Genomic DNA, 16,906 nt, shown 5'->3' with positions numbered 1-16,906 from the left:
GTGTCCCCTTTCTGTCTTCAGCAGGCAGGCCTAGCACATCCCAGGCAGCAATATGTTGTTAGGACTTAACCGTAGATATTGGTAATGGCTGGGGTGGGAGGCCTTCGCAGATCCTGAGAAAAGAACAAGGTGTCTTGCAGGAGAGAGGCCTTCACATCATCTCCAAGCAAGGTGGAGGGGTGCTTGTCTTTAATCTGAGCTCCCCCAGGCTCAGAGGGCTCAGAGAAATTTGGGGATTTAAGATTCTCAAGGACATCAACCAGATATCCGCATCCTATGTGTCAGGGTCCCAGTCCTTCCCCAAGCAGAGCCTTGATCTTATCAGAGTCAACTTGTCTCGGTTGGGGGTTCAATCTTCCTTGGAGCTTGTCGTCTTTTGTGACTAAGTTCTGGTGCTGGGCCTGAGCTTTCCCAGTTCTCCTGCTGCAGGAGAGGAGGCCACCTGGCTTTCATTCATAGCTATTTATTGCTGATTAATCACTCTCAACCTTTTGTTACTTTTCCAGAGTGTCAACTGAGTTTGGCAATGGCTCCCTAAATCCAAATCCTTAGTTACTGTTTTCCCTGCATATTTCAACTGCTTGACATTTCACACAGCTAATGCGTTCCCTTCCATTGGTGACACATTTTACAATTGTACTGTGCCAGGGATAATCATTGATGAGATTATCAGGGGTCTTCATTCCCATCTGGGTGGTGGAAGATCAAGCTCAAAATCCCATCTTAGGATCTGCTTTCTTGAACCACTGCTGGCACCCAACTCTGACAGGTTGCATTCCCCAGGAAAATTTCTGAAATGATATCAGTATACAGGTATTTCTTAAGAAGTATTCATGAGATCAACACCACAGATGCAGGGAGAAGGAAGCTGGGTCCATCACTGGCTCCTGCTGACCCCATGGGGAACCCAGAGGCTGGAATGGCCCTGTAGATTGTCACCACTTGGGGCAAGGGGACCAGGCCTTCATATCCCTGTGCTGATCAGTCATTGGGAGGTAGGCTGCTTCTGGAAGGAAACATGATCTTGGGTAGGGCAACTTTCTTCAGCGCAGGCAATCCCTGAAGAGGGCTAACAGCTGAGGGAGGTTTTCTGGCAGCTCTCCCAGCAGCTGGGGGTATTTTATCCTTCATTCCTGGAGGGAAATCTGGGTGGTGTATTGTAGCAGCAGCCACATTCCCACATTCCATTAAAGCCAGTCCCATGGCCATGTCTGCCACAAATGGGGTAGAGGACAACATGCTTTGCCTAGAAAAGCACTGCAAGTCACACAGCACAGGTGCAGGTATGTGATACTCTCCTAGAGATGGCGGGAGCGAGCTATGTGGGAAACCAGAAGACAATGGAACAATGCTTTCAAATATTGGGAGGAAATGCTTTTGAACTTGGAATCCTGTGCCAGCCATACTGCCAATGAAATAGGAGAGTAGAATAAAGCTGTTCAAACAGGGAAGGTCTATGCTTCAGCAATACAAGAAAGTAAACCAAGAAAGAGGAAGACACGGAATCCAAAATAAGAGAGATGCAAAGAGAGGTGGAGAAAGGCAGCTCAGGGATAGCAGCTATGCTTAGCTCCCGAGCAAAACCCTCCAGATCAGAGCCATTTGGAAGACCCCAAGGGAGGGTTCAAGATGAAATTGATACAATTCCAATATGTTTGAACATGTTGGAAATTTACACAATTTGGGAAGAGTTTAAAGTACAAAAAAACAACAAGGGGCTAGGTGCAGTGGTATACGCCTGTTATCCCAGAACTTTGGGAGGCTGAGGTGTGCAGATTGCTTGAGCCCAGGAGTTTGAGACCAGCCTGGGCAACATGGCAAAACCCCAACTCTACAAAAAATACAAAATGTAGACAGGTGTGGTGGTGTGTGCCTGTAGTCCCAGCTATTTGGGAGGCTGAAACGGGAGGATCACCTGAGCCAGGGGAGGTTGAGGCTGCAGTGAGCTGAGATCGCACCACGACACACCAGCCTGGGTGACAGAGACCCTGTCTCAGAAAACAAACAAACAAACAAACACTAAAAACCACCACCAACAAGGTATTAACTCCAAAAGAAAGAAAAGAACAAGTTGAAACAAGATCAAAATGTATGAAGCACATTGCAGTATATTTCATGGCTTGTGAATAGTGTTTATACAATCACAATAATGTATCTATGCAAATTTATGGTACAGCTATCCTGGGGGGGGATGGGATACAGAAAGTGTGCACATATGTGTTTGGATTTGAGGAGGGGCAAAAGACAGCTAAGTCCTCATTTTCCTTGTTAGGAAACAGATGATGCCTGATGCTGGAAAGTGAAAAATAGAAGAAAGCATGTTACTTGGAGATATGGATATAAACACCAAAATAATCAGATGAAAGAGCTGAAAGTTGGGGCCTCTGGAAATGGAAATGCTGTCAGGAAATTCTAGAGGTAAGGAGAGGTGAACTGCTAATTTTATAATAAGCCTGGTAGAGTTTACTTATTTATTTTGAGACAGAGTCCCACTGTCTCCCAGACTGGAGTGCAGTGGCAAAATTATAGCTCACTGCAGCCTCGACCTCCCAGGCCTAGGTGATCCTCCCACTGCAGCCTCCCAAGTAGCTGGGACTACAGGCACACGCCACCACGCCCAGCTAATTTTTGATTTTTAGTAGAGATGGGGTCTTGCCATGTTGCCAAGGCTGGTTTCAAACTCCTGGGCTCAAGCAACCCTCCCACCCCAGCCTCCCAAAATTCTGGGATTACAGTCGCGAGCCACTGCACCAGCCTCTGATAGGATTTCTTGAATCTTTAAAATAAATACAGGTATGAATTTTGTGAAAGAACAACAAACATATCAGAAGAAATAATTCCAAGTTCACAAGCTTTTCCAAAGAATTAAAAAAGAGGCAACAGCACACCCCACCCCATTTTATGATGCTAGCATGACCTCCACACCAAAGCTGACCAGGACAAAATGAGGATGGGCAATTGCAAGTCAGTCTTATTCATAAATATACATGCAAAAGTCATAAATAGTATATAAACATATTTGCAATCTAAATTTAGCAATAGGAAAGTATAAGATATGACAACCAAGTTGAGTTTATCTCAGGAATGCAAAGTTAGTTTAATATTAGAAAATAAATGTAATTGGCAGGGCGTGGTGGTTCACGCCTGTAATCCCAGCACTTTGGGAGGCCGAGATGGGTGGATCACTTGAGGTCAGGAGTTTGAGACCAGCCTGGCCAACATAGTGAAACCCTGTCTCTACTAAAAATACAAAATTAACTGGGTGTTGGTGTGCACCTGTAATCCCAGGTACTTGGGAGGCTGAGGCAGGATAATTGCTTGAACCCAGGAAGGGGAGGTTGCAGTGAGCTGAGATCATGCCACTGCACTCCAACCTGGGCAATAGAGTGAGATTCTGTCTCAAAATAAAATAAAATAAATGTAATTCACCACATTAAACATAAAATTCATATGATCATTTCAATAAAGTGAAACCATCTGATAAAATCCAACTTTATGTCTTATAAAAAGCCTTAAAACTGGGCATTTAAAAGTAGCTAAGCACTTGCCTGTAGTCTCAGCTACTTAGGAGGTGGAGGCAAGAGGATTGCTTGAGGCCAGGGGTTCAAGGCTGTAGTGCACTATGATTGTGCCGTGAATAATCACTGCATTCCAGCCAGAAGGACGTAACAAGACTCCATCTCAAAAAAAAAAAAACAAAAACAAAAACAAAACTCAAAGTTTTAGCAACCTAGGAATAAAGAGAACTCCTTTAATCTTAAAAGGGCTAATTATGAGAAACCTACAGCAAACGTCATACTTTATGGTGAAGTATGGAAATCTTTCCCTTTGAAATACAGAAAAAGATAAGGATGTCTGTTATTACCACCCCAGTCAATATTATAATGAAAGGTCTAATCAACATAGAAATAAAAGGGAAAATAAAGTAAGCACAAAGATTGAAAAGGAAGAAACACCCCAGGCGTTATTTGCAGATTCTATAATTGTAATGGTAGAAAATCCATGAGAATTTACTGCTGATTACACTCTCACCAGCGGTGTATGAGACTTCCCGTTGTTCCACATTCTTGTCAAGCTTGGCAATGTTCGATTTTTGCATATTTTCCCATCTGGTGAGTATATAATAATAACTCATTGGAGTTTTAATTTGCACTTTTCTAATTACCAATGAGGTTGAGTACCTTTTCATATTTACATTTCCTAATTTATGAAGTGCCTATTCAAATCTTTTACCTATTTTTCCATTGAGTTCTATGTGTTTGTCTTACTAATTTGCTGGAGCTGTTTATGTACTCTGAATACTAGTCCTTTGTAGGTTGTGATTTTAATATAATTGAATTTATCAATATTTCCTTTATGATTTGTACATTTTTTCATATTAAGAAATCCTTTCCTATCCTGGGGTCATATAGATATTCTTCTATGGCTTTTTTTGTTGTTTGATTTTTTTCTTTACTTATTTGTTTTAGAGAGGAGGTCTTGCCATGTTGTCTAGTCTGGATTTGTATTTCTGGCCTCAAGTGATCCTCTTGCCTCAGCTTCCCAAGTAGCTGGGACTACAGGTGTGAGCTGCTGCCACCACCTGGCTAGATTTTTTTTTTTTTTTTTTTTTAGAGACAGGGTCTCACTCTGTTACCCAGGTTGGAGTATAGTGGCACAATCATGGCTCACTGCCACCAGGACTTCCCAGGCTCAAGTGGTTGTCCCACCTCAGCCTTTCAAGTAGCTGGGACCACAGGTGCATGCCACCACACTCGATTAATTTAAAAAATTTTTTTAGAGACAGGGTCTCACTATGTTGCCCAGGGTGGTCTCAGACTCACCTCAGCCTCCCCAAAGTGTTGAGATTACAGGCATGAACCACCGTGTCTGGGCTGAAACATGTTTTATCTTGCTTATTTAGATTTATACTCCACCTGTAATTGATTATGTATTATGTAAGGTTGGAAGTCATTTGTCTTTTTCTCCCACATGAATAGGTAAAAGGCAAATTAAAACTCCAGTGAGATGCTATTATATGCTCACCAGAAGGGCAAATGTAAAAAAATCTAACATTGGTTAAGTATGACAAAAATTTAGAACAACAGGAAGTCTCATACACTGCTGGCAAGAGTACCATTGTGGAATATAATTTGGAATTACCTTGTAAAGGTGAAGAAATGCATACATTCTCTGGCCCAGCAATCAATTCCATCCATAGATTAGACTCTAAATAGACTCATGCACATTTGTGCCAGAACAGTCTTGGACTGTTCAGAACAGCACTGTTTGTAATAGCCCCATTCCCTGAACTATCCAAATGTCTGGCAGTAGTAGAATGAATTAATCAAATCTGGAGGCCAGGGGCGGTGGTTCATGCCTGTAATCCCAGTACTTTGGGAGGCTGAGGCAGGCGGATCATGAGGTAAGGAGTTCGTGACCAGACTGGCCAACATGGTGAAACTCCATCTCTACTAAAGATACAAAAATTAGCTGGGCGTGGTGATGTGCACCTGTAATCCCAGCTACTCAGGAGGCTGAGGCAGGAGAATTGCTTGAACCCGGGAGGCGGAGGTTGCAGTGAAACGAGATCGCACCACTGCACTCCAGCCTGGGCTACAGAGCGAGACTCTGTCTCAAAATAAATAAATAAATAGATAAATAAAATGTCGGAAACTCATACAATGAAATGCCATATAGCAACAAGAGTGAAGTAAGTAGAGCTACATGAATGAATTTCACAATATAATACTGAGAAAAAAGAAGTCGAACACGAAAGAATCCATTCTGTATGAGTCCATTTCTATAAAGTCATAATACAGCAAAGAATTCACAAAGTATGAACACATGTATGTGTGTATCTATATATATGAATATATGTGTATGTATGTAAAGTTCATAACATACAAAAGAATTTATATCACCAAACAAAAGTCATGACCAAGCAAACCTAAACTGGTTTGTTGTTGTTGTTGTTGTTGTTGTTTTCGGTAAAAACTACAAAGAAAAGCAAGGAAATCATTACCATAAAAATCAGGAGAGTGGGCCAGGCGTGGTGGCTCATGCCTGTAATCCCAGCACTTTGGGAGGCCAAGGTGGATGGATCACCTGAGGTCAGGAGTTCGAGACCAGCCTGGCCAACACGGTGAAATCCTGTCTCTACTAAAAATACAAAATTAGCCAGGTGTGGTAGTGCACGCCTGTAATCCCAGCTACCTGGGAGGCTGAGGCAGGAGAATTGCTTGAACCCGGGAGGTGGAGGTGGCAGTGAGCCGATCACTCCACTTCAATCCAGCCTGGGCAACAAGAGTGAAACTCCATCTAAAAAAAAAAAAAAAAAAAATTCAGGAGAGTGGTTACCTCTGGGAGAAGGAGGTGGATATGATATATGGGGTATTCCAGGGGCTTCTGGAGGGCTGGCAATGTTCTGTCTTGACCTGGATGCTTGTTAAACTGTCACATTTATGTAGTATGCATTTTTCTGTAAACATATTTCACAGTAAAAGTGGCAAATAGAAAGCAGCCAGATAAAATAAAAGTAATAATCTCTATATTCCACTAAAACTGCCAACATGTCCACTAAATACATAACGAACACAGCACTGGGTAATTGGTTCTTTGCTTTAAGCCTTTGAGAAACTCACGGAGACAGAAGAATTCTTGTAGGTTAAGTCATGCTTATTCAATGTACTTGAAATGTTTATTTACAGGTGGGTCTGCTTGATTGTGCGTTCTAAAGCAAAAAGAAGCCCAATGTTTCTTCATCCCAAGTTTTAGCCTTTTCTTCTGAAATATAATGAGATCCTGATTTAAAGTCAGCCTGCATTAACAGAAACGCTATGAGATCACAAATAAGCATGAACTTCTTACATGTGCAAATTACTGTGTGCTTTGTGCCAGCTCCTATGCTATGACCTTTATCTTATAACAGCCTTTATCCCCAGTTCATAGATGAGGAAACTGAGGAAGAGAGGGGTTAAGAAACTTGCTCGCCAGCATGGTGGCTCAAGCCAGTAAAGCTCAAGCCAGTAAAGCTCAAGCCACGGAGGCCGAGGCGGGCGGATCACAAGGTCAAGAGATCGAGACCGTCCTGGCCAGCATGGTGAAACCCCGTCTCTACTAAAAATACAAAAAAAAAAAAAATTAGCTGGGTGTGGTGGCGCACTTCTGTAGTCCCAGCTACTCGGGAGACTGAGGCAGGAGAATCGCTTGAACCTGGGAGGTAGAGGTTGCAGTGAGCCAAGATCACTACACTGCACTCCAGCCTGGCGACAGAGCGAGACTCCGTCTCAAAAAAAAAAAAAAAAAAGAAAAGAAAAGAAAAGAAAAGAAACTTGCTAAGATGACATTGCTCAGGGTGGTGAGGCAGAGTCTCACACTCAGATCTGTCTGACTAGCCCCAGGCCGTCTCTTGTGATCTCAGCCAAACTGCACTGTCTTCATGCACCCTCTGGGACAGAAAGACACCATGGGCAGCTGTAGGTCCAGACACAGTGGGGAGTCACTTCTCCATTTTCACTGAAGGCAATTGGCAGCATTTGAAGAGCCAGGAAAACTTAGGCGCCCAGCTCTCACCTCTGAAGGGGTTTTGAAGAAATTCTATGTTAAGTCCTTTATATATATATATATATATATATATATATATATATATATATATATATATATATATGTGTGTGTGTGTGTGTGTGTGTGTGTAATTATTTATACATATATGTAATTATTTATATATCCCATGCCTGGATCGCGTTTACTTGAAATAAACGCTGTCATTCGTTTGCCGTCCAGTAAGAGGCACCCTTTAGCTGCTTTAAAAAAGCTGAACATGGGGTTACTGAGTGGGTGTGTTCAATAGCGTGAGAAGTAACAGCGAAAAGTCAAAAGCAAAAAATGACTAAAGTTTTAAAACTCCTTGAAACTCAGAAAAGAATGAAAGCAGTGACGGAAAAATCAATTAATTCAGTTTCACGAACCATTGCTAAAAGGCAGCAACATTTTAGTGGTTTCCTGACCTACCCGTATTTCTTAGCTCCAAATTCATGTTGGTTTCATTTGTCGCACGGAATTATTTTTAGTTTAGGGTTTGTCCTTTTCACTTCCACATTTCCCGAATTCATAAGTCTGTGCCTGCGGCACTGCGTAGACGCGGGGAGTTCCGTATCAGTTTACACGTTGCCTTCAGTAAAATCCGCCAGAGGTCCACCCATTTTGCCTTTTCCCCTTCCTTGCCCTGGGAGAAATCCTCCCTTCACTGGGAGAGAACTTCTCTCCCAGGGCGGTGCGACCCGGAGCTCCAGCGCCCGAGTCTCCACTTCGTTTGCTGAAACTTGCTTTCTACCAGCTAAGAACCATGCTGCGAGTGATTGTGGAATCTGCCAGCAATATCCCTAAAACGAAATTTGGCAAGCCGGATCCTATTGTTTCTGTCATTTTTAAGGGTAAGAAAAAGTTTTCTTCTTTTTCTGAAGTCCTGTTTTGGAATGTTAGTTTCTTGAGTCACCTTCTTGAAAAGTCTGCATTTAGACAGCTGATGAAGCCAAGTCTCTCCAGCAGCGTTTGTTACCTGCGCAGGACAGGGGAGAGGACCCGTTTCTGGGGAAGGCATTTAATTTTCTCCAGGGCTTGAGACTCATGGAATGACCTGATGTTTTAGCTCTAAGAGTGTGATTTCTGTAAGCTCTTGGCAGAAAACGTATTTGCGAATCCCTAAATTTCAGGTATCAGCAAACATCTGTGTTGGTTCAAAGTAAGTTTCAGTAGTCTTAGATGCATTTTTTCTCTGCCTGTGAGAAATGGGTAAAGGAGGAAGAAGAGCAATTAAATTGTTGGAGGCACCATTACTCCTTGAACCAGCCTGACACTGCTTTGATTGTCACTGGGTTTCTGGGAGGTGGGATGGGTGAAGTTCATAGTTTTACTGAGTTTTCCTGCCCTTTTGTGCCTTTGTAGTTGTTTTTATATCTAGACTGTTGGGGTGTTTTTTTGTACATTCTGTAGCTTTTAAATTGCTCATTGAGGAAAGAACTCTGGACAGCTAGTTTGCAGTTTGAGGATCTAGTTCTATCTTGCCTGCTGAATGACCTTGGGCAAGTTACTTCATTTCTCTGGGATCTCAATTTTCTTTTCTGCAAAACAGGCGAGAAGGGTTTAGACAAGATCATCTCTAAAAACCTCATGGTTGGCTGAGCACAGTGGCTCATCAACCCTGAGCCAGCTTTGGGAGGCCAAGGCGGGAGGATTGCTTGAGCCCAGGAGTTTGAGGCTACAGTGAGCCGTGATCACGCCACTGCCCTCCAGCCTGGGTGTAAAAATAAATAAAAATAAAAGGCTCATGGTAATTTTAAAAGGCTATTTTTCTATGACACTTGATTGCCATTGCAGGGGAGGGGACAGGAATGCTTGGTGTCATGGTACAATTTGATGTAAGTGACTTAGTTTTGGCTAAAGTCGGGTTTCTAAATCTCAGTGTGGAGGCTTTATCTATTTTGTTTGTCATTGGTAAGATTGCCAACTCACTTCTTGGCAAGAGGGATGGGAAAGAGAGGGAAAGGCAGAGAGAGTGGGAACATGGATAGACATGTGTTTCCTGACCATGCCTTGCTACATTTCTCGTTTCTTCCAGGAGCCTGACTGCTACTCCCTGTCAGTTCCTGAGGCATCTATACCTTTCGCCTTTCTGTTTCCCGTTTTTCCCCTTTATTTCTCTTCTTAAACTTCTCCCTCTGAGGATGAGCAAGAAAATGAAAGAAATGAAACTCAAAGCTGGCTGGCTGGGTGTGGTGACTTACGCCTGTAATCCCAGAACTTTGGGAGGCTGAGGTGGGTGGATCACATGAGGGCAGGAGTTCGAGACCAGCCAGGCCAACATGGCAAAACCCCATCTCTACTAAAAACACAAAAATTAGCCGGGCATGGTGGCACATGCCTATAATCCCAGCTACTCGGGAGGCTGAGGCAGGAGGATTGCTTCAACCCAGGAGGAGGAGGTTGCAGTGAGCCGAGATCACGCTACTGCACTCCAACCTGGGCAACAGAGTGAGACACCGTCTCAAAAAAAAAAAAAAAAAAGCTGGCAAATTGTTGGTTGGTTAAAAAAAAATCTGAAGGGCAAAAATTGGATTTAAAAAAATTAAAAAAATTTTTTTTGAATAAGACTGGGTCTTGCTATGTTGCCCAGGCTGGTTATAATTCCCTTGCTCAAACTTTCTTCCCACCTCAGCTTCCCAAAGTGTTGGGATTACAGGCATAAACTACCACGCCCAGCTTAAAATTGGGCTCTTAAAGGACAATGAGGTTTGAAAATCTGGCTAGTGAATATCATGGACTCATGTTATGTCAGAGTTTATTTGCATGTGTTAGGTTTTATTAATTTTTTGTTTTCTTGAAGCAGTTACATAATAGAGACATAATATGAAGATTTTACATCCTTCATCATTGACATATAAAGACATTAAAATATATTTGGATCAGTCTGATCATGTAATTATTTAAGTATTATAGATTATAGAGGAATTGGAGTTAACACTATATTGAAATCTGACTTGTTATTTGTCTGGAGTTTGTATGCATCGATGAAACATTTTAAATGATGAAAAATATATCTAAGTCAATGAATGCAAACAATCAATTGCAAGTGGAAAACTTCAGTTAAGTTGGCAAATATAGTCTATACAAACAATTACACATTTAACTTTAGTCTCTTTTCTGGCCTCCTTTGTTCATACAAATCGAGTGGTAAAGTCATTCATTCATTTAGCTAACAAGCAACCTGACAGAGGAAAGGGCACTCAACTCAAGAGTAGGAACATCTGCATTCCAGCTGACATTAACTCAATATCTGATTTAACCACCTGGGTCTCCAATTTCTCAGCTGTGGCATGATGGGAACTGGTCTTTAGATGCCTTCCGTCTTTTAGATTCTAATTTTCTAGTTCCAGGTATTGAGTTATCTGCTCTCAGCAAGATGTGAAATGCATTGCCTTAGGTGCTGGAGGGGATATAGCAACAAACACAGCACTCTTCTTGCTTTCAGTCTATGTCGGTGGTTTAAAATCCTGGTGATGGCAAACCCTTTACAGGTGTGTTCCCAGTTTTGAGCACTGCATAAAATTAAGTAACATTAAGTTCTGACTGAACTGAGGATACTTATAGCAAAATACTGTCCATCAGAGGGAACATGGAACAAAGGCAGACACACTTCATAGTGTGGAGTGGGGCAGGGTATGGTAAACTGGAAAAAGCCCTACCATGCCTGTAGTCCCAGCTACTCAGGAGGCTGAGGCAGGAGAATCGCTTGAGCCTGGGAGGCGGAGGTTCCAGTGAGCAGAGATCGCACCACTGCACTCCAGCCTGGGAGATAGAACGAGACTCCATCTCAAAAAAAAAAAAAAAAGGAAAAAGCCATACCAGAAGATCAAGGCGGCATCAAAGAAAGTCCCTGTGTTAACTGAAATATGTAAACATTTTGCCTCTTGGGTAAATAAACAAAGTCAGGGCAGTAAGCAGCTCTTCTCGAACTATAAGATGGTGAAGAATGGCCAGGGGAAGTGATTGTTAATGGTGGGGCTTGCATAGACACTGTGAGGCCCTATTAGGCTATAGCTACACTGTACTTGGGATTGTGCTGTACTGACAACCAACTGGTTTACAGTTGACCTCAGTTTTTCATGTTCAAACCCTTTCTTTCTTTCTTTCTTTCTTTCTTTCTTTTTTTTTTTTTTTTTTTTTTTGAGACTGTTTCACCCTGCCATCCAGGAGGGAAGAGTGCAGTCAGTGGTGTGATTATGGTCTCGAACTCCTGGGCTCAAGCGATCCTCCCACCTCAGCCTCCTGAGTAGCTGAACTATAGGCACACACCACCATGCCCAGCTAATTTTTAATTTTTTTTGTAGAGACAGGGCCTCACTCTGTTTCTCAAGCTGGCATTGAACTCTTGGGCTCAAGCAATCCTCCTGGCTTGGCCTCCCAAAGTATTGGGATTACAGGTATGAGCTCCCAGTTGTGTTCAACCGTGAGTGACCCTTCTGAGGCTGTCAAATTACTCAGGGCCTGGTAGGAACTAGGAGGATCTGGGGGTTGCTGTAGTCCTGGTGCATGGTTGTTGGTGATGTTTAGCAGCGCAGGTGTAGATTATGAAAGCCACAACGCTTATGTAATTTTTCATATCCTTCGGGTACACCAGGTTCCATGAGCCAGATCCGAATTGAGGCTGGAGTGAGTGCCTGTGAGCCGGGGGTGGCCATTCTGCCCTAAGTTCCATGCAGACAGCCAGGCTGTGAATCTGAATCTAGCTGAGATTAGACTACACAGACCTCTGAAACCAATTTCAACTCCGAGACTTGATGATTCCTCCAAACAGTCCTCCAAACAGAACAGGTTGTTAAAAAACTTTTTAATTTTAAATAATATAATATTTTTAATTTCTAAAATTAAAAAGGCATGTAGACATAAAATAAACAACCCAGAAGGGATTATGCAACTAAAAAGTGAAAATTCTCCCCACACCTCTTCTATTCTTTCTCTCTGCCACTGTTAGTCCTTCAGGGTCACCACGCTGAACAATTTGATTTGAATCCTTCTTGATCTTTTGCTCTAGACATATAAGTTCTCCCAAGTACTGCCTGTTAGCAACAGTACTGCAGTGGGTGTCCCTGTGGTGTGTGTCTTTGTGAATATGCATATTTCATTTTTATTTATTTATTTATTTTTTAGATGGAGTCTTGCTCTGTCACCCAGGCTGGAGTGCAATGGTGTGATCTCGGCTCACTGCAACCTCCACCTCCTGGGTTCAAGCGATTCTCCTGCCTCAGCCTCCTGAGTAGCTGGGATTACAGGTGCCCGCCATCACGCCCGGCTAATTTTTGTATTTTTAGTAGAGACAGGGTTTCACCATGTTGGTCAGGCTGGTCTTGAACTCCTGGCCTCATGATCCGCCTGCCTTGGCCTCCCAAAGTGCTGGGATTACAGGCATGAGCCACCGCGCCCGGCCGTGAATATGCACATTTCAAAAGCACAGCTTCTGTCTTTGTGTGTGTTTGTGTGTGTTTTTCTTTTTTCTTTTTTTAGACAGAGTTTCGCTCTTGTTGCCCAGGCAGGAGTGCAGTGGCATAATCTTGGCTCACTGCAACTTCCACCTCCCGGGTTTAAGTGATTCTCCTGCCTCAGTCTCCCAAGTAGCTGGGATTACAGGCATGCGCCACCACACCTGGCTAATTTTGTGTTTTTTAGTAGAGACAGGGTTTCACCATGTTGGCCAGGCTGGTCTTGAACTCCTGACCTCAGGTGATCCACCCGCCTCGGCCTCCCAAAGTGCTTAGATTACAGGCATGAGCCACTGCATCTGGCCTTTTCTTTTCTTTTAAAGCTGCTTTTGCTGGATCTTGCCATAGGCTTCCATTTTCCCTTTGACCCATCCCTTGCTTCTGTGTCCAATCTCTTGAAAAGGTGATTGAGCGGAGGTTTTCTTGCATACTTTTATATTATTGTGCCTTTACAATGTGGCAACATTACATTCACATAAAACATCCATCTCCTTGGGTATGTAGTTGTTGCTACTATAGCATTTTTCTCATTCTCTCCTTACAATATCCCCCATTCCATCAGCCAGAATTTTCTCTCCCTTCTGGTCTTGTGTAAATCTTTTCCTTGTGGAACGGCTACTGCTACTGTCCAGATGGCCACCAGATAATTGTCATGTTATTACTTATTTTTTCCAGATTCCTGTTATTTTACTTGGACCTGTTTTTGGAATGTGAGCCTAGATATTTCTAGAATATCCCCCCTCTAATTAGCATATCAAACTTTGTAGTCTTGAGCAAACCACTTAACCTCTCAGAGAGTCCTTTTTTCTTTTGAAAAATGGGGCTGTAATGGCTTATCTGAAAGGGAGTTAATCTCTAGACATCCCAAAGGCTGTGATGTATCCAACAGACACACGTGTATTTTTAGTAAAAACCTACTTTGCTATTTGAAATTATAAAGTTGATTTTTTTTTTCAGTGGGGGACATTAACACCAAGAATATATCTTTTAAAGCATTTTTAAAATAAGCTCCAAAGCTATGAGATTCCACTTAAGAATGGGGAAGTAACATCCTGGCCAACATGGTGAAACCCTATCTCTACTAAAAATAGAAAAATTAGCTGGGCGTGGTGGTGGGCGCCTGTAATCCCAGCTACTTGGGAGGCTGAGGCAGGAGAATCACTTGAACCTGGGAGGCGGAGGTTGCAGTGAGCTGAGATCACGCCACTGCACTCCAGCCTGGGGACAAAGCGAGACTCCATCTAAAAAAAAAAAAAAAAAAAAAAAAGAATGGGGAAGTGATGTGAGAAAGAGCTCATGGATAGTATTCACTGTGGTTTGTCCAGGCACTTGGTGCGTTGCCCACACAGCCTTGGTTCACCCAGTGAGCACCATAGGACTCATCAAAAAGATCCCTATCAGCTCAAACTTATAATCACACCACTCGGGTATTCCCATAAAACCACTGTATTGTATTGACAAAACAATCAGGAAGGCAAAAGTGTTTAATCTACTGAGTCATTCCCATCCCTTTCTGGAGAACAAGGCTTAGAGACTCACTGCCTAAGGAAAGTGGCCCCACCCTATGGAAGCATGGGAATTCTCAAAGGTACACTCCCCAAAGGCACATTCTGCAGGGTCTCAGTCATCTATAAAGCTACAATGGCCCTTAAAAAATTAATTAACGTGCCTTGTTTTTCTTTCCTCCTTCACAACACATCTCACCTGCGTGCCCTCAGCTTAGGGGTGCTGGTATTTGTCTGGTATGGGTTTTCCTTTCTAATCACGGGTGTCTTTCTCCTTTACTGTAGGATTTGGCCCTGCCAAGAAGGCGTGGGATTGTCATATCCTCTGCGACACCCAGCACATCACTGATGTTGAATATACATTTTAAATATTGAGCATGTAGCAAAGAACTGGCAGGAAATTTGAGACACCTTAATGTGACAAAGTCCTTGATGCTTAGTCCTGAAAGAGACCCTGGGAAGTCATCCAATTGCCCTTTACATTTAATATCCTCTCAGGTGTTTGTGAATGAGGCTTAGCAAACAACCACGTCAAGTATTCATGAACCCTGAGTACAACCAGTTCCTAGCACCTGTTCTCTGGGGGCAAATTGGTGTATAAGACATTTTGCATTCTTGTTCCTGGCAAGGAAAATATGAAGCTGCCAGTTTTATGTTGAACCTTCGTACATGAAACGTAGTATATAGAATGCCGTGATATGGCAGTGGTCACCTGACTCACTGTGTAATTTCTATTGAACAGCTGTTCTGTTGCACTGGGGCGTGCTTTGAGCAGGTCTGAGCACAGTTCTCAATCAGAAAAAGTTATGGGACATTTGATACCTTAAGCCTTATCAGTTAACTTCTTACTGGGCATGAGGGTACAAAGGCCTTGAGCTCTGGGGCCAGGGATGCCTAAATGAGAATTCCAGTGGCCATCCCTAGTTGCTCATGAGCAAATAAAATCTGCAGCTTCAAGCCCGGTCATGGTGGCTCATGCCTGTAATCCCAGTACTTTGGGAGGCCGAGGTGGATGGATCACCTGAGGTCAGGAGTTCGAGACCAGCCTGGCCAGCATGATGAATCCCTGTCTCTACTAAAAATACAAAAAACTTAGCCAGGCATGGTGGTGGGCACCTGTAGTCCCAGCTACTCAGGAGGCTGAGGGAGGAGAATTGCTTGAACTCAGGAGGTGAAGGTTGCAGTGAGCTGAGATGGCGCCATTACACTCCAGCCTGGGCAACAAGAGTGAAACTTCATCTCAAAAAAAAAAGAAAAAAAATCAGCTTCAGTGTTCTTAATCATATCTCCTGCCTTGCAGGGCTGTTTGAGGATTAAATTAATGTACATGTAACATTGCGCATGGCAGTCTATAAATCTCCTTACCTATTTGATAACAGTTTCATGGAGCGCTACAGTGTACCAGAGAGTATTTCTGGAACTAAGTCTAGAAAAATATGCATAAGATGGCTTGGACTTTCAGGCCTAGGTGACCGACTAGTTAGCACACAAGAATGAGATGCAAACCAGAATAGACATGAAAAGTCACAATCTGAGTAGATGAAAGAGTGAAAAAGCTTGTGGAGAAAGTGTCATTTGGCTTGGTTTTAAAGGATGAGTGGAAATTTGACAGAAATAATGGAAAAAAGACATTCCAGGCTTTGGAACAGCACAGGAGGACCAGGGAGCCATGGGGAGGAGTAATGTGGTATGAATCGGGATTGAACTTTACTCATCAACCAGTGGGGAGCCACTAGGCAGCAATGTGAACAGCAGATTAGTACTAGTCAGGGAGACTAGTAAGAAGGCTTACTAGTTGAGTCAAATGCTTCTCAGCACAGATGGAGCTCATCCCAGGGCTGGAATCAGAAGGAAGGCACTAATAAGGAAAGACACTGAGGAAGCAACCTGATTAAATTAAAGTAATAAGGAAGCCACACTGGACAGGCGAATTTGGCCATCCTTCCTCACACTGTACTGTGAAATGGAACATCAGACTGCCTTGCTTCCAGCTGGAGTGTGCACCCTGTGGGCAAGTGCAGGGCTGGTTGGGGTAGCTCGGCAAGAGGCCAGCACGAGGGCAGTAGCCACCTGAGGCAGCAGGCAGGGAGGCCACCAAGAGATCGAAGAAAAACAGAAATACAAAGTGATCTTTGAAGACGAATTTTGCTGTCTTCCCAAAAATCAAATGGGGGAGCATTTCCTCAACCAAGCTGAGCCATGGTTCATTTGCATAAGGTCCTTCTCTCCCTAGCCTGTTGTACTATCTGAAAGGATAGGGAGTCATGGTTCAGAATTGCTTCATTACAAGGAGCAGATACCCACTTCAGCGTGCTCAAGGAAACCTTGATTTTTCTAAAGCTAGAAAGAAATCTGGAGTCCAGATCACAGACCTCACAAGAGCCA

The 16,906-nt window shown here is 43.1% G+C and overlaps 1 protein-coding gene across 1 annotated transcript in view; it reads left to right on the top strand.

Annotated features, from left to right (window-relative positions):
- Window positions 1–7,941: 7,941 nt before the first annotated feature.
- MYOF (myoferlin) overlaps window positions 7,942–16,906 on the top strand; it is a 175,752-nt gene continuing 166,787 nt past the window's right edge. The window contains exon 1 of the mRNA XM_004049799.5: window positions 7,942–8,414. Within this exon, the coding sequence (XP_004049847.5) occupies window positions 8,327–8,414 (88 nt within the window). The 5' untranslated portion in view covers window positions 7,942–8,326. The remainder of the gene's footprint in view (window positions 8,415–16,906) is intronic.

The sequence above is a fragment of the Gorilla gorilla genome, chromosome 8 (assembly GCF_029281585.2).
Source record: "Gorilla gorilla gorilla isolate KB3781 chromosome 8, NHGRI_mGorGor1-v2.1_pri, whole genome shotgun sequence".
Taxonomy (NCBI): domain Eukaryota; kingdom Metazoa; phylum Chordata; class Mammalia; order Primates; family Hominidae; genus Gorilla; species Gorilla gorilla.
The sequence above is the reverse complement of the archived record's forward strand: the minus strand, read 5'-3'. Positions and strand labels throughout refer to the sequence as shown.